General features: G+C 47.1%; 1 protein-coding gene across 2 annotated transcripts in view; it reads left to right on the top strand.

The window, feature by feature from the left end:
* The window catches only part of INSR (insulin receptor), a 310896-nt gene that overhangs the window by 73030 nt on the left and 211678 nt on the right, over nucleotides 1–26188 (top strand). For both annotated transcript variants that reach the window (XM_086946970.1, XM_086946971.1), the window contains exon 2: nucleotides 16186–16734. In XM_086946970.1, coding sequence (XP_086803096.1) covers nucleotides 16186–16734 — 549 coding nt within the window. The remainder of the gene's footprint in view (nucleotides 1–16185; nucleotides 16735–26188) is intronic.

A 26188-nucleotide genomic window follows, 5' to 3' on the forward strand; every position in this document is an offset into this window, starting at 1 on the left:
TACAGCATTTGTTCCACAGTGTGTGGGAAATTGACGGAAGCCAGTTGTGATGTGAAGGGCTTGCCTTGTGTGCTCTTACGTAGGTTTTGTTTGGTAAATGTGTTGGTCCTTGAAAGGTACGCAAACATGTTTTCCTCCAGGACTGTGCAGTGCGAGAACTTCTCCTGAAGCAGTTCCTGGATTGTGAAATGGTTGTAACGTCACTAAGCTGGTTTCGCCTCCGGAGGATTCTCTAGCTTGCTTCACAAACACTCTGGTTGAGACGTAAACAACAACATCGAATTGTAACCGAAGCCTTGCCCGTGGTTTCCTGATGCAGCCGGGGTTTGATATGGGCCGTGTATCACATTGATGTTATGATAGTGCTCAAACTTGCTCAGAAGAAACAACTCCATTTTTGAGTGCCTGGGTGCCAGAACAGTAAGGTTCTTAAAACTGGAATTGACCTGTAGAGTAAGATTAATGCCTTCTGGAGCACCTTCACTCTTTTGAAGGTGATGTGGTCAGTTTCCAGTATTTATTCACTAGAGCCACTTGCAGAACACCTGTCTGTATGTGTATATATATATATATATTACATTTCTTCTTCACGCAGTTCAGATTTATTTCAGCATGCCAGTAACATCTTCAGGCTCTTGGAGCCGGAGACACGGCGTATCTCTCCGGTGACCACCTCTGGAGGCAGGTCCATGGGAGGTTTGGCCAGCCGAGGTAGAGGGGGCTGGCTGGTGTACTCCGCGGCCTCCGTCTCCTCTCCTAAGGTGAGCTGGGCGGTGCTGTGCACCCTCCGGATGCGTTTTGTGGACAGCTGAACCCTCACCAGGACTGAAGCATGGACCCATCTCGGCCAAGCCAGGACTGGGGCAATGTCTGTCCTCCGGGGGCAGGAGGGGGGGGCTGGAGGCAGAGGCCGGGGTACTTCACAGGTGGTGCTGATGGAGGCCGCTCTGGTGTGCTGCATACTACACGTAACTCTTCCGCATCGAAACAGACCTGTTCCTGCATTTCAATTGCTGTGTTGTGGTCAGCCAGCCATGTCTTCAATTGCTAGGTTTGTAAATCATGTACCCGCTCTTTACAATAGGTTGCAGTTTAGTACATTTTTGAGACACTTTTGATGTTCTCCTTATTTTCTTCGTACGTTGAGGAGCGCGACCTTGGGGTGAGCCTCTGATTGAGCTGCAGGGATCTAAAGGCTCCTCTTAGACGGCTGCGGAGTCTTTGCGAATCCAGTGGCTCTCCTTGGCGCGGTGCCCAGTCTAAGAGAATCCAGTGGCTCTGGACCAAAATGCAAGGGGAACTGAAAGTGACGTCATACTCCCTTCAACCCGTGATGACATCACAGATTTGTCCTCTTCTCCCACCCGTAGCCCCTCAACGGCCTTCTGTTTGTTGATGGGGTTCTAAGAGGAGGGAGGGCCAGGAGTGTTTGCTACGGTTCCTGTACGCCTGCTGCCAGCCCCGGAACCAGGGGTAGCAAGGGCACTGCCAGCGGTGCCCGAGGGCAAGCCGCTGCTTCCCACGCGGGTACTGGCCCCTCAGATGCCCGGGCCCGTGCACGAATGAGAGGCCTGTTCCAGGGGCATGTAGTGATGACGATGGCGTACAAGTCTGCCCCACATCCGGAAGGAAGGTCCAGATACCTGAACACGTCTACCACACTTTACATCACATCCGGGTTACTGCTGAAATGTCAGCTTGTAAGTGATGCTGAAAGTGCGCCCATTTTTACAATTTTTATAAGGTGGTGGGGGGAGCAATTTGTAGAAAGCACAAGCATGCTGGAAAAATATGTTAAACTCATAAATATGTTTAGAAGTTTAAACCGCCTGTAAACGAGCTGTGCTCGTGAATTGAAACCACAGTGTTGCTTCTGATTGTGGGATCCCCGCGCCTCTGCTGATCTCATGCTTGATCTTGGTGGATGCAGCTGAGATACGTCACTCTGGCGCAGCAGGCTCCTTCATGCCAGGCTTGATTCCTAAACCAGTCTCCACCCCTGCCTTCGACTGTTCTCTCCAATGCATTGTAGCTTCCATTCAAGTACAGGAGTAGGGGGCCCAAAGTTGGTCCAGGACGGCCAGATCCATGCCGCAGCCACTCGATGCACTTTTGAAACTCAATACCGGGGTTGGCATGATTCATGTAGTCAGTGGTTGATCAGTCGGGCATGGAGTAAGCTCTTCTGGGCCTGCGCTGGACTCCCTTGGTATGTGGGGATGGTATGGCCCATCCACCGCAGGCCAGTTGTATATGGCTGTATCCATTTAAATACCTTGTAAATGCGGTGTATCAGCCCTCCACTTCCCCTATAGAGCTAATAAACGACACGCAGCTAAAGTTAATATGGCAGTAAATGGCCTGCGTGGGATTCCCAGCCTTCCTGGCCTCTTTATAGCCACACTTGGCTTTTTACTCTCCTTATAAACTAGGGGTTCCATCCTTTTATAAGCCCAGGAGAATCTGAAGTGGAGGCTGTCGCGCGGTCTTCCCCAAAACACACCCTCTCGCCTCAGAGTCGTGTTCGCTTCCCACTGCTCCCAGGCTCTTCCTCTTAAACCAACTCTGCCACCTCTGGGGCGACATCCTTTCATCATCCCAGCAAGCTTATAACTAAGAATTATAGCCCAGGGCAATAATGGTTGTTACAGGCCCGGAACCTGAGCTGTAGGCCCTAGCCGCAGGCAAGCGCCTATAACGGCGGTGAAGGCCTTTAAGAGCTGTTACTGCCAGGGGCTGAGGTGTTATAAAGCTATTAACACATTCCAGCCACCCAGGAGAGAAGCAGAAAGGTGGGCATCGGAATGTTGGAGCAGGAGGTCTGTACCAGCCATTATTGGCCCCGGGCCACTCTGCTGTGTGTAGTGGAGCTCTCCTCATCCCAGTGCTATAATCTCGCATTATCTCACGCTGCAGAGGGCTGAGCTTCAGACTTCTAGCCTCAGTCGCACTCGAGAGCCATTGACAGCCCGCGCCACCTGGAGCAGAGGGCGCCAGTGAAATATGAACATTTCACCCCCTGGAAGAGCCTTCTAAAGTCACAGTGGAGAAACCGTTCCAGTTTTCTATTAGAGGTTGTTGTTGTTGGTCCATCATCAGGCTTCTAGTGAATTTCCTACTTATGTACTATACAGGATAAAGGACCCCCCAACGCCTCCATTTTGGTAGCTAGACTAAAACTTGGGTCTCTGAAAACTTTGCATGAAATGAATATGGGGAGGACGGGTGGGCCAGCCTGGGTTACTGACAGGTGGCACAGACTGTGTTATGGACGGGTGGCATGAAGGCGGGGTGGCACGGTCGCTACTTAGGACAGGGTTCAGACTCGGCATCAAGGCTGATATCACTGGATTTATATTAAGAACATGACATGTCTGCGTTATGGACAGACGGCCTCCTGTGTGCATTATGGACTCGTGACGCAATCTGTGTATGAAAGGGCACTCGACATTGACACTTAGCAGTACCTATTCCCTAATATATATAACATTTACCTTTGCAAACCCTCTTCACTGAGTCACACAAGATCAGTCGCAACCTGAATACACGTAGGACTTCTTTTCAGAAGCCAGCCAGCTGTTAGCAAACATGAAGGGTCGATGCCCACTGTGTGCATGAGAGGAGGCCCAGTCTGCGCATTTATTAGGGGGAGGGGTGGCACCCGGCACACCTCGGTACTGAGGGCAGGTGGGCATGTCGATTAAAGAAAAGTGGCAGGACTGGCACACGATTCCAGCTCAGGACAGGTGGCATTGTATCCCCGGGTTTCTTTCTCCTCATTACAGATGGCAGTCCACCTGATAAATGCCCGTGGCACAGTTTGAGTTCCAAAAATAGGTGGCACAGGTGACCTGTGATATTCTCCAATCACATTTTTTTCCCCGCTAGTTTTTACGTTTCCGAGCATTGTTTATCTGATTCATATAACTTTGTCGGCTATGTCTACTCTTGTTTTCTACATCTGACATGTAAAGCGCTCTGATACCCACAAGGGTCTTGTTCGTGCTATATAAAACCTTCAAATGATTTAAATAAAGGTCTCCGCTCACTTACAACAACTTAAAGGCACGGACGGGGGGCTCTTCACCGCCGGAATGTACTTCACATTATTTCTAATTCACAAAGATTCCCTCTGGTGCCCTTCAAGGCCGCGCCAGGTGCAGCTCTGAGAGTCACGTGACAGTCCTGCGAGTGGCCACGCCCCCTCCGAGAAGAGCTAGACCGCTCAGACGGATCCCAGGGGACACGGAGTCTGACATGTTTCTCTCCTTTTCCGGCCTGGAGAAAGAAAGCCCTTCCCTTCCACCCAGACCACATCTGGGGGGGATCCGTTCCCCTTTCTTCCTCGAAAGGATATTTGCCGGCCCTTGACTGGAGTACATTACTTACCATGCCCAGAGTGGGAAAGGGTTGAATTTCAGTTAGTGAATGCTGCAAACGCCCCAAACTTAAAAGGCACCTGTGGGGGGGAAATCACAGAAGTAACTGCAGTAAAAAATAGTTTTCTCTGTGTCACGCTTAAATAACTTGTATTTTTAACTGCGCACTCACCCGGCTGGCACCTCTGCAGCGGGCTTGAGACACGCCAAACAGCGACCCCTTCGCTGCACCGATTCAGGAACAAAACAAACAGTTGGACGCCATTCACGGCGAGGAACTGAGGCCACGCCCACTCTCAGGCCACGCCCACCCGCCACAGTATAAAAGCGCGAGCTACAGCGCTAAGTAATTAGAACTGCTAAATCTCCTGAGGCGGAAGCCGGGAGACGACCGAATTTTTAAAAAATAGTTTTCTCTGTGTCACGCTTAAATAACTTGTATTTTTAACTGCGCACTCACCCGGCTGGCACCTCTGCAGCGGGCTTGAGACACGCCAAACAGCGACCCCTTCGCTGCACCGATTCAGGAACAAAACAAACAGTTGGACGCCATTCACGGCGAGGAACTGAGGCCACGCCCACTCTCAGGCCACGCCCACCCGCCACAGTATAAAAGCGCGAGCTACAGCGCTAAGTAATTAGAACTGCTAAATCTCCTGAGGCGGAAGCCGGGAGACGACCGAATTTTTAAAAAATAGTTTTCTCTGTGTCACGCTTAAATAACTTGTATTTTTAACTGCGCACTCACCCGGCTGGCACCTCTGCAGCGGGCTTGAGACACGCCAAACAGCGACCCCTTCGCTGCACCGATTCAGGAACAAAACAAACAGTTGGACGCCATTCACGGCGAGGAACTGAGGCCACGCCCACTCTCAGGCCACGCCCACCCGCCACAGTATAAAAGCGCGAGCTACAGCGCTAAGTAATTAGAACTGCTAAATCTCCTGAGGCGGAAGCCGGGAGACGACCGAATTTTTAAAAAATAGTTTTCTCTGTGTCACGCTTAAATAACTTGTATTTTTAACTGCGCACTCACCCGGCTGGCACCTCTGCAGCGGGCTTGAGACACGCCAAACAGCGACCCCTTCGCTGCACCGATTCAGGAACAAAACAAACAGTTGGACGCCATTCACGGCGAGGAACTGAGGCCACGCCCACTCTCAGGCCACGCCCACCCGCCCCCTTCCCACCTACAAAAATGTGCAATCACCGGACGCGCAGCGGACGGGCGCAGCGGGCGCGCCGTCAGCGCGCCGAAGGCGCGCCAAAGGCAAGCCCGTCTGGGCCCGTCCGGGCCCAGCCGGCCTTAGGCCCAGCCACTCTGGCCGTGGCAGCTCCTAACAACCTGACCTACACGCGGGCTGAGTTGCTAGCCCTGAACACCAATAAACATTCCTCCTGCCCGCGCATCCTAACCAGCGACACACAATTCTCCGGTTGTGACCGCTGTAACCCCGCCAATCAGACCGGGGCATCAAAAGGTTTGTACTTAGGCCTACTTAACTGCAGGTCGCTTGTGAAACATGCACAAGAAGTGAATCTCCTAATCACCAACAATGCCTTAGACATTCTGTTTTTAACAGAAACCTGGCTTACCCCCAGTAGTGGACCAGACATCGTTTTAGCACTCCCCCCCTTGTACGTTATGTGCTCACAGAACAGACCAGAGGGCAGAGGAGGTGGACTTGCAATAATATTCAAAGACACCCTCACCTGTAGAACGTCTGATGGCGACATCAAGGGCTATGAAAGTTACCATTATACCATTACAATCTCCCCTGTCACCTCGATATCAGGAACGCTGATATATCGTCCACCAGGCAATTTAGGGGACTTTCCGACCAAAATTGTTGACCAGATCTCCATCAAATGCACATCTACTACCAACTACCTCCTATTAGGAGATCTGAATGTGCATTTCCTGGACCAACACGATAAACCGGCCAACGAACTACTACAGGACCTCACCTCAATGGGCCTAGATCTTAAAAATCCACAGGCCACTCACGAAAAAGGGCAACTGCTTGACCCCATTCTTTCCAACATCCCCAACCTTAGATCCCTAGACCATATCCCCCTTCCCTGGACGGACCACTTTTTGGTTCCCCTGGTTTGGGACATTACTACTGTGCCCCCGCCACCCCCAAAAATCAGAACGTATTCCAGACAATGGAAAAAATTGGAACCAGACATCTGGGCAGCCAAACTTCGAGAAAACGTTCCTCACCCCCCCAATAACACCTTAGTAGGGGACAAAAAATTCAGTACCTGGATTACCCAATCGCTGGACGCCATTTTGCCCAAAACCCACTCTCTTAGACATATCAAGAGAGTTAATCCCTCACCCTGGTACACCCCGGAACTCAATTTGCTACGTAAGGCATGCAAAAGATATGAACGTATCTGGAGGAAGGAAAAAACCGAGGAACGTAAAGAAGCATTCCGCGCCGCGGTAAAATCCTATAAAAAAGAGCTCCGTAGCATCAAAACCAGTTTCTACGAGGACAGAATTAAAAACGCGGCCTGTTCGGCTCACGAAACCTACGTAGTTCTAAAAGAATTACTCCATGCCCCCGACCCCCCACTCAAACCCCTCGATCCCAAAGCAGCTGAAATCAAATGTCAAAAATTAGCCACTTTCTTCGACGAGAAAATTCAAAACATTCTCCTTACCATACCCCCTCCCGAACAGGACCCCACACAGCCGGACCCTACCATCACCACCGCCAACCCTCCACTGCTGCCAGCCCCCCAACCCTCCCTGGACACCTTCGGACCCGTAACAACGGAAGAGGTAGGAGCCACGTTGGCCGCTATTAAAAGTGGTTCTCCCCTCGATCCTGCCCCCCTTCGTTTCCTAAAAAAAGTGGCAAGTACCATCATCCCTCCCCTCACAGCCCTGATCAATTCCTCTCTCTCAGAGGGCATTGTCCCACCCAGCTGGAAAGCAGCAGCAGTCAAAGGTCTGCTGAAAAAACCCTCTTTAGACCCGCAGGACTTTGCCAACTACAGGCCTATATCCCTTCTCCCCGGAAACAGCAAGATCGCAGAGAAGCTGGTAAATAGGCAACTATCGCTTTACCTAGAAAGCAACAACCTCCTAGCGGCCTCCCAGACAGGATTTCGTCCAGGTCAGGGCACTGACATCGCCCTCCTGACCGCAGTGGAGAAGGCCAGAAGCATTTTGGACACAGGAGGATCAGTGGCAGTGATCCTCCTAGACCTCAGTGCGGCCTTCGACACTGTAGACCATCCCACCCTGATCCACCGACTGGGAGAGATTGGAGTAACGGGTCTGGCCCTGAAATGGCTAGAATCCTTTTTGACTGAACGCTCCTTCCAGGTGCGGGAAAACGACAGCTGCTCGTCCATCATCCCCCTCCGGTGTGGAGTGCCACAGGGCTCATCTCTGAGCCCTACACTCTTCAACGTGTACATGGCCCCACTGGAGAAGAGGGTCAGTTCGTACGGCGTGTCAGTCATCAACTACGCCGACGACACTCAGCTGGTCGTCACCCTTTCCCACCCTCACCATGCACCATCTGACCTCCACGGCTGCCTCTCCGAAGTCCACCGATGGATGAATCTCTCCTCATTAAAATTAAACGGGTCCAAGACTGAGATCCTCCTGATGGGCCATAATGGACCCTCTCTACCACCGCACCTTTGGCCCAGGTGCCTAGGGGACCCCCCCGCACCCAAGGAAGAGGTCAAGAGCCTTGGTGTGTGGATTGAGAAAGACATGAGTTTCAAAACCCAGGCAAAGAGAACCGCAGGGACTTGCTTTGGATTACTTAGAGCCTGCAGGAAGATCTTTCCCCTGCTCCCAGAGACTGCAAGAAGGCTCCTCATACAGGGTCTAATCCTGGCAAGATTAGACTACTGTAACGCTGTATACTTGGGAGCCCCTGAAGCCACCCTGAACTCACTGCAGAAAGCCCAAAATGCCGCAGCCCGGTTACTTACGGGCACTCCTGGAAGACCCTCCGCCAGGCCGGCCCTCAACTCTCTCCACTGGCTCCCAATCAGAGAAAGGGTTTTGTTCAAATCCCTCTGCCTGGCCCATAAAACAATCAATAACAACGGCCCCCCTCTTCTGAAAGAACTTTTAATCCCTTACAAAGCAGAGAGGGATCTTCGATCCAACACAGAAAATCTCATTGTTGTCCCTAGAGTGAGAAAAGCCAGGACTGGTGGCCGCCGTTTTTCGGTTCACACGGCAAAACGATGGAACCAGTTACCCCGAAAACTTAGGACTGAACCGAACTATCTCCAGTTCAGAAAGACCCTGAAAACCTTCCTTTTCCCGCAAATATAATCCCCTAGTTGGCTAAAAATCTCTGGAGAAGCAGTTCAGCGCTGGGATGCTCCTCGGAGTTACTAAGCGCTTTACAAAATTATTAAATAAATAAATAAATAAATAAATAATAAGTAAAGCCTTCCAGGAATCTTTACTAAATTTCTGGCATCTGTAAATGGGAGTGAATTCAGCGGTAAACAGAAGTTTACAGCCGAAAATACCGTTGTGAACCGCCCCATAGTTTTATGCATTTTTCATTCACATTTTTATTTGTGTTTTTTTTATTTTTTTACTTTTCAGCATACTTTCATGTGATCTGTCTTTTGCACAGAGAGGACTGATAAAATCAAATCAAATCAGGCGTTTGTTAAGCACGACTACTCACCCATAAGGGGCTCAAGGCGCTGGTGGGTGTGGGGGGGTTGCAGGTTCCAGTCCATCAAGGAGGGGGTCTGTCGAAGCGCCAGGTTTTGAGGTTTTTTTGCACCCGGGCTGCGTGCCGCACTTTAAGGGTCTGCCCAACCAGTCACCGGATGCCTTCTGCAGGCCTGCCCTGGCACCCTGACAGTTTCCATTTTTAAAGTCTGAGGTATGCCATGGCAAGTTCCTTCCAGGCCGCGGGTTAAGTCACCAGCAGGTGTTAATGCTACGCAGGGCCCCGTCCACAGGTGTTTATATAGTTAACGTAAATTATCATCCCTTAAAACGGGGCTCTCCAGGCTTTCATCTCCAAATACATGTCTGTAGTATATAAACAGATGATGCTGTGTGGTCGGATTGAGCCAGCTCCGTTGCCCGCGTCAACGCCCACTTATCGCTGCGGGCTGATGACCTCACTGCTGTAGCATGATGTCATCAGTGTGTGACTGCCTGCTCTTCTGTCTTTAATCACTATTATGGGATAAAAAACTTTTTTTATGTTAGGAAAATAAAGAAGCTTTTAAGAGTTTTGAAAAGCTGTATTAAATTTGTCACACGATTTCCGACATCTTGTCTCAAAACTGTCACCGTGAGAGCATTTGTTTATATTATAGGCCAGACCAGGGCATTGGCTCAGCGTCTGGGGTGTATAAAAGGACCTTTCGAGGTGGTGAGCGCTGTTGTGAGTGGCCCATCAGTTCTTCTCTTCCCTTGCCTCCTCTAGTTCTCAAAGTCCCCGGTTCATAATAGTAGGAGAAAGAAAAGTTACAGACACTACTTGTAGGTCTGGCGTTAGCCAAGACCTTTCCTTCCATGCTCATGACAAGCCCAGCTCGTCATAACGGCCGCGATCCGCCCACGCGCGATTGATTCTCCGCCTGTGCGGGAGAATCAATCAGTGGGCGGGGTCGTAACGAGCCCAGCTCCACAGTGACTCATGACGAGCTGGTCTCATCACGAGCACCGCAGCGCCGTGCTCACGCCACCCCGCACCATGGGGGAATTACCCCCCCGGGGCAAAGGGGTTATTGAACTCACTTAGGGGATGTCAGCCAGCCCTCTTCATCCACAGGTCTGTTATTGTGTCATTGACATTTTAATTCACCTACTACAGAAGACCCTACAGTGCAACAGGTCAGCCCCCTTTAGTCATTGGCTGTCTTCACCGCCATTTCCCAAGGAGCACATGCACACACAAAGCAGTTCCATTCAGTGCCAGGGACTACTGTGGCGCATTTTGGGACACCAATTTTTTTTTGCTTTTAGCCAGTGTGTTTTTGTTTCACTTGATGAGGGCCCAGCAGCTTCCCCAACAAAGTTTTGTAAAAACCATGACAAAACAAAATAGGCATTGATAAAGCCAAAAGGTTTGCAGCCAATGCAAGACATGTTGGCTTTGCCTATGCTTGTTCATCCTGACGTGGGACGACGCTCCATCTGTGAGTAAGGGGATAAGGGGAAGAACGTGGGAGGCATATATACTATCCTTGGAAAGGTCCCTGGAATCTATAGCTCCAGCCATAAAGATGGGGTTCCTTATATAATTCCTTTCCTTCTGCGTGGACACCTTCAGAATCATCGCTTTTCACACCTATCTTTTAAAACGCTTGTTTGGATTAAGATAGGTACATATTTTATGTTTTTTCCTCTGCATTGAATGCATTTTCCTTGTAGCGAAATCCTCTCTTTTACTCCCTTTAATAATATAGAGGCGTCAATGTATGCTTTTACTCCAGTAATTTCTGCAACCAGAGTTCTCTGTGCAAATTTCATGTGAAAAATTATTGAAAATGTTCCTGAAAATTCCGTCAAAATTTCGCCTTTTTGGTTGTTTGACCCTTTCCAGTGGCTACCAAACTGCCTCTCCCCTGGGAACTCCCTGTGTCGCATACCTCCCGCAATACTACTGTACGCTAGTAACACATCTGTTTAAATTGCTGTCAAATATATAGTGCTTTAGAGTTACTTATGGTTTGCTAAAAACACATCGCAGGTTAAAAAGATAGGGCCCAGTTCTCAAGCGTGTTTTATAAATTGATACTTGTATAGCGCACTACTCACCCGCAAGGGTCTCAAGGCGCTTGTACGAATACCGCTGTGGAACCCATCCTGGCTTTCCCTGTGAGGCGTCCACTCCTGGGCAACCCCTAGGTGGAGGCCAGGCATCCTTAGCGTTGTGGGGGCCGTTGTGGAGATTAAGCAAGCTATTGCCCAGAGTTGCAGAGTGGGACTCCATGATTGGAATAGGCACCGAGGCGAGAATTATCCGGTCCGTGGAATTTTGAGCCCAAGACCCGCCGAGGCGGGGACTTGAACCCTGGTCCCGGGCTAGACCTCCGCATCAGGGTCTGCCGCTCTAACCATTGAGCCACACTTCTCTTTTTAGGTGTAAGTGCGACTTACCCCTAGATAAATTTCTTTCTTACTCGTGCCTAATTTACACCTGACTCGTGAAGCGTGTAACAGGTGGAATTTCACATGATACACCAGTGTATAATACATGTTCCATACATTCCTTAGAATGCATCCTTTAAACACTGGCACACGCAGACACACTTTGGTCATCCCGCAAGTTTACAAATCAGCCAAACTGGTTTACATTTTGATTGTTCATATATGCATGTCACTATGTAGAAAGGTGTTGTTATTTACACTTGTATTTCTTGATTGGTCTGTGTATTTCCGGCCTGTTTCCATGCCTAACATTTCCACAGTCTGCTTCATTTTCCTGTTTTTTTCGCTTTTTTGTTTTTTGCACTATCCTAAGGAGCTTGATATGCTGAAACAGAGAATATATGTAGCTTTTTGGAACTCCTAAATTCCTTTGCTTATGAGAAATTTGGTGCATCTAATTTACAGAAAATAAACACTCCAGTTTTACTTAATGTTTCGTTAAAAAAAAAAAAGAATTTTAAGGCATTTACAACAGATTAGGATATAAAATCAAGTCGAGTTGTTAATTCTATCTAAAATGTGGAATGTCTTAAAATTATTTATTAGGTAATTTTGTTGTTCTTAAACCTATAAAAAGGTCTCCAAACTATTAAACGTCAATGCTTACATTTTTTTAGATGTGAGTGTTTGAAAGGTAATACGAAGTTTGAAAACCTTATAAATATGCCTAAAGCCCCTCCAAAACATTTCCAGACTTTTAGGGCCATATGTATCATCATGCCAATTTGCGATTTCTAAATAGCGAATTTTAAGGAATTGCTATTTAGAAATCGCAAAATGGTATGTATGTAGGAAATCGCTTCTTTTTAGTGATTCCTTAACATTCCTAAATTGCGATTAGCAAATTGCTATTCTCAAATTTCCCATTCATTTCTATGGGCCAGGAGGCCCATAGGAATGAAGGGGAAATTTGCTATTAGCAATTTGCTAATCGCAATTTAGGAATATTTTCAAGGGTGCAGGGGTGTCACAAGAACACCCTGCTGCACCCCTGAAAATGACATGTGTGGGCATATGGCACACATACATGCCCTAAGGGCATGTATGAGCGTCATATGCCACCTTTGGATTTTAAATAAATTGCTTCTTCAAAAGAATTCGCAACATACCACCAACTAGAAGTTGGTGGTAATTTGCGATTCCTTATGGGCATTTTTGCATTACTTTTTATTTGATACATTGCATTTAAGGAATCGCTAAATTTGCGATTCCTTAAGTGCAATCGCAAAATAAGGAATGGCAAATTTTGCGATTCCTTATTTTGCTGCGAAAATGTTTCATACATTCCATTTAGCAAATTAGCATTCGCAAAGGCCGAAATTCGTAGAATTTCGGCCTTTGCGAATGCTAATTTGCTGGATACATATGGCCCTTAATCTATTTTTTTGCTGTTGTTTATAAATCGTATGACTTTCAGCCAATCCTAACATTTAAAAAATGCAAAAATAGTTTTAGTGCTGTTTAAGAACACCTAAACTTCTTAGCAACTGGATTGATAAATATGCCTGTAGGACTTTTTAACAGATAAGTTTAACTGCAAGTTTTTTGACCAAATATAATTTTTGATCAGTTTAACAATATTATAGATTTTTTTAAATTGGGAGTACAGCTTTGTAAAAATCTTTAACAGTTTCACTAGCACTACGCTAAAAACATACTTTAGACGTTCATATTTTTTTTTTATTGAGTAACTCAAAATTAAAGAAATAATTCCAACATGTCGGAAAAAAACATCTAAAACAAGTGAGGACTGTTTAACTAACAATTTTAGCTAGACTGAAACTCAGATCATTGTTTTATTGTGAGCAAGACTATGTAGTCACTTTAAAAAAAATGCTAAACTGTGACCAAATAAAAAGAAAAATTGAGAATTGACGAGGACAAAAAGTGCAATAAAAGAATTAAAAAAAAATAACCATGTTGACTATTTTGTGGATTCAAGTGGCTGTTGGCTCTGATATCCATTGTATAACTTGACCATTTGGAAAATAATCACTGCATTAATTTGTAGACTTGTAAATTATATGTTGCATACATTTTCAGTGTTAGAAATTGCCTAGTGTCGTCCGTCTGGAAGGCATATGCTTTTAAGTAGCCACAAAGACGCCCATGATAAACCCTTAGAGAAATATAATGTGATGTTCTATAAGTGTAAAAATCCGGTTATGTACATAGCGCCTCGTCATGCAGATACCCTCTTCGACGCACTCCCAGTGTTTTCTCGATGTGGTGGTTCAGGCACACCTGCTGTGTGATTTGCTAAAGATCACACAGTGCAGTCAAGGAGGTGAGAGTGGACAGAGCGTCCAGTCAAACAGCAACTTAGTCAATTCAGTGTGTCCCAGCCTTACATTGTCATGATGTAAAGTAGAAACATTTCCTCATTTAAAAAAAAGAAAGTTAAATGTAGCTGCTTGTGGGTTGTATTTTGCTCAGTAGTCGAAAAACAACAATGTCCCAACTAGGTGGACAATAGAGGATTGTCCTATTTTAGTGTTAGTAGTAGGGGTATAGTGATTAAAAAGGCATGCCGTGAAATCGGCGGGAAAGGCAAAGGTACAATGAGATGTATTTTAATTATCGATACACATCAGCACATTGTTGTTTTTCGACTACTGTCTTTCCCCCCAGTCCCTTATAACTCTGTGTGGGGTCCTCCTTTTTCTTCAATTGTATTTTGCTCAGCCAGAGTACAGCTTGATAACAAAGGCGGGTGTCGTAATGCTTTGCGCAGGAGGTTGCGTCGTGTTTTTACTAATATTATATGTTTTTTTCTAGCATGTTTGTGGGTGTAACGTTTGACAATCCTGCTCCTTTGGCAGTGCTTGTCAGCCCTGCTACAACTGTATGCCTGGTGTTGTGCTTGATGGTGTGGGGGTTCAGTCCTGCATGCCCGTTTGAGTGCAGTGTTTTGTGGGTGAGATTGCAGTGCTGGTTTGCGGTGTTATTGTTGGGTACAGAGTGATGTTGGATTTCTGATGAAAAACCAAATGCGGGTTATTGGAGGCATTCGTTTCTTGGACTAAGGGCTGTCTATGATTTATTGATTGTTGGGTTTCATATTAGATTTGGAACAGTTTTGTGAGAGTGGTTGGAGAAAAATGTTATTTTCTGTAGGAGAAAATCACTGGTTAAAGGTATTTGATGAGGGCATTCTAGGCGCATGACCGTCCCAGCTTCGTGGTTCATTGGCCCTTTCGCATTCTCAACAATGGTAATAAATAGCATATTACACTCTGCAAATCTGCATTTATAGCAAGTTATATATTGGATTGGACTTTAACAGAATGGGTAGAATGTCTTGGTTGGCCAATGGAGACAAACACAAATTAAAGGTAGTCTAGTATAGAGGGCAACGAGGGGCATAAGATGTCCAGCTTGGTGAGTCATGGGTCCCTCCTGACACTCAACAGTGCTAATAAATGTCTAATTACACAGGGTGGGTCGGTGAATAAGGGTCGTTTGTTGCTGGTTTGTCATGTGTATTTATTATAAACGAGAAAATAAATTTGCACTTATTACGCCTCGTGGCTATGAGCAGAAACACTTGTCTTTGTCAAGTCGCATTTTTTGCTTTAAAAAGCACATATATAAACGCGTAGACTGCATAGGTCCTTTTATAAAGCATTATGGGCGCGCTTGCAGATATGACTTGATCCCGCTCAAATACCTCTTTCGTTGCTAGTTTCAGGACCACCTTGTCCGCTCCATGGGCCGCGAAGCTAGAATTGAAACAGAGTATCGCCTCTTCCTCTAGGCCTGGCCAATCCGATTACAGTTTAAAGTGTGAAAAGGAAATGCAGGCCTGATAGCAAGATAAAAGCAGGAAGCATTCATTGGTTTGTTGAGTTTCCTCTGATCGCATCTTGAAGTGTGTGACAGAGAAATAATGTATGCACGGAAAAAATAAACTTGTGTCTTGTATTCGTTTTACGAGTGAGTGATGCCCAAATTATCCAATTGGGAACACCCTTCTATAAACAGCACCTGTATTACATTGAAAATCTGTCCAGATTGGGTGTGATCTACAGTTCACGTTGAGTAGTGAGACCTACAGTCCTCCATTTACTTGTAACTTTTATTTAAAGCAAACTCTGTAAGGACACTTAAAGCAGCAATGGACTATTTATTTGTTTTAAATGACATAAAAATGTCTTTTGACGACAGCGTCGTATCTGAAAAATATTTTCGTATTTGAATGTGTGGGGATAGATTGTGAAATGTTTTTTAATCATTGTTTACTTTAAAAATGTATGTTTATGTGCACTATTGTCTAATAATCTGTGTATATAAGTGAAGTTAATTCCTTATTTTCTCACCTGAATAACACTCCCTCCTTTCCCTAAAATTATACTTCAAATCATTATTCACCCTCTAGTGGATTTAGTTAGTAGTTGCTCTACTCTAAATGTAGAGTGTAAGTTTCCACAGAAATTGAAGTGGGCTCTCTGTATCCTATAGAGATTGTCTGAGATATATACCCATAACTAGTTGTGGTTCTAAAACAAAATGAAATGTCCGAATGTGTGATTTAGCTTTTCTGTTGTATTCTAGTTCGCTTGACCTAATGCGTTTGCATATCGGCCATGCACACTTATGCCTTGCCATTAACGCTCTTTCCGTCTTTTTCAGTTTGTCCCAGCATCGATATTCGAAATAACCTGAGCCAACTCAGCCAGCTTGAGAACTGCACCGTGATCGAAGGCCACCTGCAAATCCTGCTCATCTTCTCCACCAAGGCGGAAGACTTCCGCCACCTCCGCTTCCCCAAACTTGTTATGATCACCAACTACCTGCTCCTCTTCCGGGTCTACGGGCTGGAGAGCCTCAAGAATCTATTCCCAAACCTCACTGTGATACGCGGCACCCATCTCTTCTTCAACTATGCCCTGGTTATCTATGAGATGGTGCACCTGAGGGAGATTGGCCTGTACAGTCTAACAAGAATAATCCGCGGCTCGGTGCGCATCGAGAAGAACGACGAGCTCTGCTACATCTCCACCATCGACTGGACTCGTGTTCTTGAATCCGTGGAGGACAACTTCATTGATTCTAACAAGGATGTGAAAGAATGCGGGGACGTGTGTCCCGGCGCCATGAAGGGGAAAACCTACTGTCCCACCACCATCTTGAACGACTTGTACCTGGATCGCTGCTGGACTCAAGACCACTGTCAACGAAGTAAGGAAAATCGAGAAAAAATGATTTTGTTTTTGTTTGTATCGCAGTCTTGATTTAAGCTGTCCAAAGAGGTAATTCTTTTTTGAATAATTTTTCTAAAGCTAACTGATTAACTCTGTTCCAATTTGAGACCCCTTTTAAAGCTCACAATGTGGAGACGGCAGGGTTGCTAATGAAATTTAATTTATTTTAAAGTAACCTACTTGTAAACTTTCTTCGATCTACCAGAGTCTTATTCACTTTGCTGATTTCTGTAAATTACAATTTTTTGTATCTACACTTGATCAACAACCGGTTATATTTCACCTAAATCTTCCTCAAATAATGTTTAGACTTATTTTCAGTAGTTGATTCAAGTCCGCATTTGATCTTAATCTCATCTTTGTACTGCTTCTGTTTCTGTGTTTGATGTATGGTTGTGAGGTTGCCTGTGCTTGTTAAGCTAACATAGTCCTCATTATAATTATCAATTACTTGACAGTTTGGAAGATTTTATAGTATTTGTGAAACAATACATTTTTACCCTAAGCCTTTATGTTTCCTAAATTGCCATTTAAAGACTTTAAAAAATATTGGTTATTACTATGCCTTTTATAATGGATTTTAGCAGGCAATCATTCCAACATTTCACCTGAGAATACTTTGGCAAGAAGACAAAGTGTGTGTAGTTAGTAAATATGTCTCAAGTTTTTTCTTGCGTGATCAACTTGCCATGCAGCTTTCTTGTGTTCAATTTAACAAGACAATATCTTGCAATATTTTCAGCTGCACTATTTATAATTGATGTGCTACTCCTGAGTACACTTAAAACACCAGGGGACCTCCGACATAGACCCGTGGAGTGGTGCCAAGAATTATGCTGTTAGCGGCCTGGAAGGGCAATCGGCTTGCCCAGAAAATTGTGTTGAGTTTGCACTACTAGGTGACACTCCTGTATGTTGTTGACATTTGTTGATCCGTGGAAGGTTTAGCAAGCGTGTACCGTGTATGCTAGTTGTCTGATGCAGCTGCTCCGCTAGTCGACTTGTCTTCGATAGTGATTGTCTAAACTCTGAAGGCATCAGATCAGGTTGTACATAGTTTTGCAGTAAATTCTTAATTAATACCTTTCTCAGTTTGATAGTGACCAGGAAATGACGTATTGTATTGTAATTGCATTTATATAGCTCTTACTACCCCTTGGCACATAGAGCATGTACAGTTCCTGTGGCAAAGTACCTACACTAAACTATATAAGGGTACTCCTATAATCTCACCTATACGCATACAAACCATGTGAAAGCACACTTGTGCATGCATAAACCTACACACCTCCCTCCCACTCTTTCCCTTTGCTCTTTGTGCCTGGTTTCTGGTCTCTGCGCTTGTGAGGTTAATGCAGGTCGACACCGAGGTAAGTTGGCAAAGCTCGCTGGCTCCACGCCTGCATGATGCTTCGCTGCAGCGAGCACTGACGTTCATAACATGTTTTCATAAATAACCTTTCTAAAGATTAATGTGCAGAGTTAAGTTCTGAATTTTAATGGCTATGCCAGTAAATGTCCTAGTTTGACTTGTTTTTCCATCTTGCGAGTGAGGCGATCTTCCCAGGAGTCGGTCGGTGATCCACTGATCCAACAGTCTCGGGTCAGTGGTCTTTCGTGGGACTCGCCACACTACCCTTGTGAGCTCTCCGTCAATCTACGGATAGTCGGTCACAGGCAAGTCCTTCGGATCTGTTATGATCAAGCTGCTATACCTTCAGCATGCTTTCAATTCTCCAGGGTCTCTGGTGACCACATCTCGTTCAGCTTTGATCATTTTTGACAACTGTCCTACCAACCGGTGAAGAGTTTTCCATCACCGTGTAATCTGGTTTGTCCCAGATCGGCCTTCGATGCAGAAAATTTCATGCCTGCCTACCGTGTTACGGCTTTCATCTGTTTTGCAATTCTGAATGTGGGCGATATTTTGGACAGGAGCCTGAGAGCTTGCCTGAATAAACACCCCCGCCATTGCACAGCGAGCATGCTGGTAGGACCCGGACGCTTGCTCTGGGCACCTGCCCACACTGATGGATCCCTTCTCGCGTACGCAAACTTGGCTGTTCCAGCGTGTTTGTACAGTGCTGTAGCATCAACATCAGGTTGTGGTGTGACATGGTGTTGAGGTTGCTCTCGCCGCAGTGTGTCTCTGCTGAATAACAGCTTCTCAGTGTAGTCCGGGAGTTTGAGACGCTCCTGGAGGGATTTTGAGCTGCCTGCACACTCCAGGCTCTCTCTCTTGAATTTAAAGAGGCTCTGCGCTGTAGAAAGGGGTCTCCTTGGCCCCCATCTCCCGAGCATCTCTAACGCCGTTTGGTTTCCTGGTGGAATAGCAAGTACGGCATGTAGGTCTTTGCAGAGATGTCTAGTAAAGGCTGGTCTAGCTCTGCACCCAGGGGGACCAGAACCCCTGACTTCTTCAAATATTTGTCCAAATCTTGGATTAGGAAAAGCTGAGGAGCTTTCATCACCATTATTTGCAAACAAATGCGAAGTAGAACCTCTGTGCCGTAGAGGATGCAGGACTCTTCACAGGGCCTGCGGTTGAAGCCAGAGTCTCAGAATTCTCAGTGATCACCTGTGATCAGGATCTTCATGTTTCATCCATTTTGTCTTTACGGTTCATTCATCTGCGCCTATATCGCCTATTCCTGGGTACACGGCCAATGGAATCGGAGATCCAGTACTGCCAAACTACTTGCTGAGCCACAATTAACAGAAGTCTTGTGGTGTGAAATCAAATCACCCTTAGTTAGCTCTTAGACCCTCTGCCCAAATCTACACTTCCTCCCCGTGCCGTTCTTTAAAGAGGGACAAGACCTTCTATGCGCTGGTCGTCTTCCAAAGATCAAAGCTAAATTATGTATAGTCAAGAAGCCAAAAGAGTTGACCATCCAGACTGGGTGCTGCCAGTGCTCACCAAGAACTGTTGCCTGTGCGGGTATCAGCCCTACCATGTGGTTCTATGCCACAAGCAGTAGTGGCTGCTACTTGACGAGGGTGGTGGGGTGGTGTGGGGGAGGGAATGAAAAAAAAAGGACTTGCCGGGAATGGCCTGCCGCCACCTCTCCTCTGTCCTCTTTATCATCCTATCTCCAGTCGCGGTCGGCAGCAGGAAGCATCCGGGCACACAGGCTCCCCTGACCCAATCACAACGTTGAAATGCAGCACCGTAGTTCATTGCTCAGAATGAGACCGGGAGCCCGTGCATGTTGCTCAACCAGGCTGTGTAATGCTGCCTGGTGGGGACCATGCAAAGTGCGCATGAACTGTTTGGCCATCCCAAGAGGGCCGGCTAAACTGTTATCGGCACATAAGGAGTGCAAACCACTCCTCCCCCGCTCTGGCCGGCATCGGCCGCCACTAACTGCAACAGGAAAACTAAAATGAAGATAAAGTTACGTTCTTATATTTTTATTTGATCTTTTGAGCAGTGGGGCGACGCTCCTCCGCCTTAGCAGAGGAGCCGCCACTGGCCACGAGCCAGTGCTTTATAAAACAAATAAAGATAATTGCTATCACTTCATTTTCATTTGTTTTTCCTGGCTGTCCCGAGACCGCCTTCCCTTGGCTCTTATTTCCCAAAACAGAATCCCTCCCATCAATCCATTTCTCGTTCCATATCCCAGTCGAAGCAGTTGTCCTTCCGCCTACCCTCGCTTCCACCCGGCGAAGAGGCCATTTATAACTTGCCCTTCTTCAACGGGTGAAATAGCTCACCCACTTAGAGTGAAAGGGATCTGTCTCCCTCTAGCAAATTTTCAGAGATCCTGGTCTCTCAGACCCCCCCCCCCTCCCACACACCTAGGCTACCGGTTAAACCCTAGGCTTTGCCCTACCTCATGTCCCCCCTCACCACAGGCTCTGAGTTTTTCTCTTGTCATCTGTAATGTCACGAGCCACTAGGGTGGAAAGCTCAATCTGGACTTTTATTGTTATACAGCTTGAGTCTACATCTGTTAAATGTTGTGGGTAAAGCACAGGCTGTGTTCATTGAGCCAACAGACAAATTATTGAATAACCCATCTCACTCAACGCATAAGTCCTCTGACCTCTGCTTTGATTTTCTTCAGAATGTCTATGTAAAAAAAAAAACCACAATAATACACCATACTGATGACTGGAGGGTGCCTTCCTTCCAGTTTTACTCGTTTTTCTGCCTCCAATGTCGTTCTCACGGTCCTGTTGGTGTCATTGTTTATTGCGCTGCCTGGATTTCGCGAACCTTTTTCTTTGTTTTGTGTACCCGGAAGCAGAGATGACATGTCTGGCACAGCACACCGTGTCCCCTTCCGTCCAGCTGTTTGTGCTGGATGCGGCTCGTCTGGCTGTTGGCGTGGATGACTCTCCGTGGAGCCGGGAGCGTCGATGGATGCCGCTTTCTATTCTAAGCCCGCCTCTTCTTGAGCCTGTCTCGCCTTGTGCTGCAGGCTTGGCTTCTACTTGTCTTTCGCAATCTTTATTTAACATTTAGTGTGAATCCAATTCTGTGAAAGTGTGGCAGTTGAGACTGTATCTGCAGATCACGGGCACTGCCTCTGTAGGGTCTCCACACTTGGACGATAAAAGGGATCCGACTGCCTCCGAATTGGAGTTTTTCCTTTAGGCGCGGGTGGATCGCTGGTTGGGGGTCCGGTGCTTCGGGTGCAGATTTAGCCCTCGCTAGTGTGGCCTGTTTCAGTGGCTCCATTGCATCTCTGGAGCGAGAGAGATCTTTTGAGTTAGATTAATTGCCCCATGGAGGGCATTGTGTGTTGTGTTACATCAGACTCCGTGCCCTTCTGCGGGGGATCAATTGCATTGAACTCAGCTGCAGATAGAGTGTGATCCATTGCAATAAAAGCATTGACGTTATGGAGGCTGATCTGTTGCCTTCTGCTCATTCTTTCTGGAGGGTTATCTTTTGTGTCAGATTCAATGTTCTTTGGAGGGCCCTTTGTTGAGCGAGATCACATGGACCTCTTTAGAGTGCTCAATTCGGTGGCCTTCTTATCCACTGTATGTTACTCATTGCCCCTGTGATCCCTTGTATTCTCGTCCCCTGCATTGTACTCCTTGCCCTGTGATCCCTTGCATCGCACTCGGTGACCTTCTCATCCACTACATGGAACTCATTGCTCCCGTTATCCATTGCATCACACTCGGTGACCTTCTCGTTCCCTGCATGGTACTCATTGCTCCCGTTATCCATTGCATCACACTCTGTGACCTTCTCGTCCCCTGTATGGTACTCATTGCCCCCGTTATCCTTTGCATCACACTCGGTGACCTTCTCATCCACTGCATGGTACTCATTGCCCCTGTGATCCATTGCATCACACTCGGTGACCTTCTCGTCCCCTGCATGGTACTCATTGCTCCTGTTATACATTGCATCACACTCTGTGACCTTCTCGTCCCCTGTATGGTACTCATTGCCCCCGTTATCCTTTGCATCACACTCGGTGACCTTCTCGTCCCCTGCATGGTACTCATTGCTCCCGTTATCCATTGCATCACACTCGGTGACCTTCTCGTCCCCTGCATGGTACTCATTGCTCCCGTTATCCATTGCATCACACTCTGTGACCTTCTCGTCCCCTGTATGGTACTCATTGCCCCCGTTATCCTTTGCATCACACTCGGTGACCTTCTCGTCCCCTGCATGGTACTCATTGCTCCCGTTATCCATTGCATCACACTCTGTGACTTTCTCGTCCCCTGCATGGTACTCATTGCTCCCGTTATCCATTGCATCACACTTGGTGACCTTCTCATCCACTGCATGGTACTCATTGCCCCCGTTATCCTTTGCATCACACTCGGTGACCTTCTCGTCCCCTGCATGGTACTCATTGCTCCTGTTATCCATTGCATCACACTCCGTGACCTTCTCGTCCCCTGCATTGTACTCATTGCCCCTGTGATCCATTGCATCACACTCGGTGACCTTCTCATCCACTGCATGGTACTCATTGCCCCCGTTATCCTTTGCATCACACTCGGTGACCTTCTCGTCCCCTGCATGGTACTCATTGCTCCCGTTATCCATTGCATCACACTCCGTGACCTTCTCGTCCCCTGCATTGTACTCATTGCCCCTGTGATCCATTGCATCACACTCGGTGACCTTCTCATCCACTGCATGGAACTCATTGCTCCCGTTATCCATTGCATCACACTCTGTGACCTTCTCGTCCCCTGCATTGTACTCATTGCTCCCGTTATCCTTTGCATCACACTCGGTGACCTTCTCGTCCCCTGCATGGTACTCATTGCCCCCGTTATCCATTGCATCACACTCGGTGACCTTCCCATCCCCTGCATTGTACTCATTGCCCCCGTTATCCATTGCATCACACTCGGTGACCTTCCCGTCCCCTGCATTGTACTCATTGCTCCCGTTATCCTTTGCATCACACTCGGTGACCTTCTCGTCCCCTGCATTGTACTCATTGCCCCTGTGATCCATTGCATCACACTCGGTGACCTTCTCATCCCCTGCATGGTACTCATTGTCCCTGTGATCCACTGCATCACACTCGGTGACCTTCCAGTCCCCTGCATTGTACTCATTGCTCCCGTTATCCTTTGCATCACACTCGGTGACCTTCTCGTCCCCTGCATTGTACTCATTGCCCCTGTGATCCATTGCATCACACTCGGTGACCTTCTCATCCCCTGCATGGTACTCATTGCCCCTGTGATCCATTGCATCACACTCGGTGACCTTCTCGTCCACTGCATTGTACTCATTGCTCCCGTTATCCTTTGCATCACACTCGGTGACCTTCTCGTCCCCTGCATGGTACTCATTGCCCCCGTTATCCATTGCATCACACTCGGTGACCTTCCCGTCCCCTGCATTGTACTCATTGCCCCGTTATCCATTGCATCACACTCGGTGACCTTCCCGTCCCCTGCATTGTACGCATTGCTCCCGTTATCCTTTGCATCACACTCGGTGACCTTCTCGTCCCCTGCATTGTACTCCTTGCCCCTGTGATCCATTGCATCACACTCGGTGACCTTCCTGTCCCCTGCATTGTACTCATTGCCCCCGTTATCCATTGCATCACACTCGGTGACCTTCCCGTCCCCTGCATTGTACTCATTGCCCCCGTTATCCATTGCATCACACTCGGTGACCTTCCCGTCCCCTGTATTGTACTCATTGCCCCTGTGATCCATTGCATCACACTCGGTGACCTTCTCGTCCCCTGCATTGTACTCATTGCCCCTGTGATCCACTGCATCACACTCGGTGACCTTCTCATCCACTGCATTGTACTCATTGCCCCTGTGATCCATTGCATCACACTCGGTGACCTTCTCATCCACTGTATTGTATTAATTGCCCCTGTGATCCACTGCATCAAACTCCGTGCCCCTCCAGAGGGTGCTGAGTTGCATCAGACTTACTCAAATGCAGGGTGATTCATTGTGTTTCTTCGTACCCCTCTGATCCATTCCATTGCTCCTTTGCAGGGTGACCGGTTATGCCATATTTGATGCTCCTACGGGCTTGATCAATTAGACGGAACTCATTGCCCCTTTACCAGGTGATTGGCTGCATCACTCCAAAACGCACCAATTCATCTTCTCCAGCTAACCTTTATAAGGAAGCTGGTGTCGTGGTGCCAGTCCTGATTTTCTTTTGTTTCCGAAGACATCTGACCGAGATACGGCCACTGACCGACTGGAGGATTCGAAAAGGACCTCAAACCCATTGCCAAAGCTGAGCCTATCCTCCGGCTTGTAAACCTTAGTGGCTATCGCAGCGCCTCTTCAAGAGCGGTTCTCCTGCCGGCGAGTGCCATGTATGAGATGCTGTCCTTTTTTCGGTCACCTTCTCCTCTGAAACTACCAGGGGCAAAACTGATAGTGGTAATGAAAGTATTATTGGATGTCATTTAATCCTCTGGGTCGTTTAAGGTGGACACTGTTTTCTAATGTATTGCTTGTGTAATTGACGTTGTACTGCTATGGGGGATTTCACTACCCCAAAATAAGGTACTTCATGTGCCAGTGCATATGTGGGAGCTATAGCAAAAAGGCATATGGTGATGCCAAGCCAAATGGTTGACTTTTTTGCAAATATGCACGTGGCCATTGAAGAGCCCAGGTGTTGCCCAGGCAGTTTTTGGAATGTGCCAGGAAACCATTTTGCCCCTGGGTCAGCATGTGTGCAGGTTACATCTTGAAATGGCACTGAAGCCCATTACGTCAGGTATGACCATTCTAAGGACCTGATCAAGAGATGGACGGTGCAGGGGTGACAAACGTATCGCTGCAAGGATCACCGGTTCCGGCCTGTGATAGAACGCCGACACCATGCAGGTCAGAGTTTGAGCCCATGGAATGGGTTATGAACAGGCGGTCCCAAGAAATCCAGGAAACTTCCTACTCATCCCACCTAAAACCTGAAAGAAAAGAAAAGCGGACTGCTCTTTCACTGGAAACGCCCCCAAAATTTGGAATTCCATCCCTCTGCACATCAGAACCATACCCTCTTTTGTGGAATTCAAAAGTCAACTCAAATCCCTATTCCTTACCCGTTCCCTTTGTGATGGACAACACGGGACAGTCGGCAACCATAGAGCTATGTGACCCATAAGAACCTTGAAACCAAAGATGCTCTACATGACAATTATGCCGCTCTATACTATGTCACTCGTTCATTGTCTATCGCTCACTTGTCTTGTTTCTGTTGTTTATGTATTTTGTTCCCACTGTAAAGCGCTCTGATACCTTCGGGTCTTGACAGCGCTATAGAAAACTTCTAAAATAAAATAAATAAAACATGCTCCCCCCGATACTGGGGAATTTTCTGCTCCTCTTAGGGAATGGGGTAGACTAAAGTAGATCGATGGACAATGTTTGGGGAAGGTGTCAGGAGGCAAGGTGGGCTCTAGTCCAGGTGGTGAGTGGTCGATGTTGCCCCCCACAGTTAGTGGGGGTCCAGTTGGGGCCGGGATGTTCTGAGGTTCACAATCCGCTTGCCGTTTTACGGGCTCTATTTCTGCACTCTGTAAAATGGACCAAGTGTTCTTTGCCCCTTTAATCCCACATCCTTTTAGCCACTTGGACTATCCCCCTGTGAACGGAGATGGAAACTAAGGATGGATATACATTTATGGGCAGTGTCCAGGATACAGGAAGACTCTTAATGGAGTCCCCTTTCTTTCTGTTTCCTCGCCTTACTCCCAGGATAGAAATAGCGCTGTGTTTATAGTCCGCGTCTGCCTCCATTGAGCCTGTGAGTAATAACACATTAATTATGGATATTTGCCTACGTAAGCACACCACGGTTCCCAGTCTGTGTGTCTAAAGCACTGAACACTCAATATGTAGCGCAGACTTTGTGATCTGTGTCTGATTGACCCTCATTTGGGTTCCCCGGCTAAGACGTGGCGACCGGAAGACTAAAAATGGTCGCCATGTTGGGTTGT

Source organism: Lissotriton vulgaris, chromosome 12 (genome assembly GCF_964263255.1).
Source record: "Lissotriton vulgaris chromosome 12, aLisVul1.2, whole genome shotgun sequence".
In the NCBI taxonomy this organism is placed as follows: Eukaryota; Metazoa; Chordata; class Amphibia; order Caudata; family Salamandridae; genus Lissotriton; species Lissotriton vulgaris.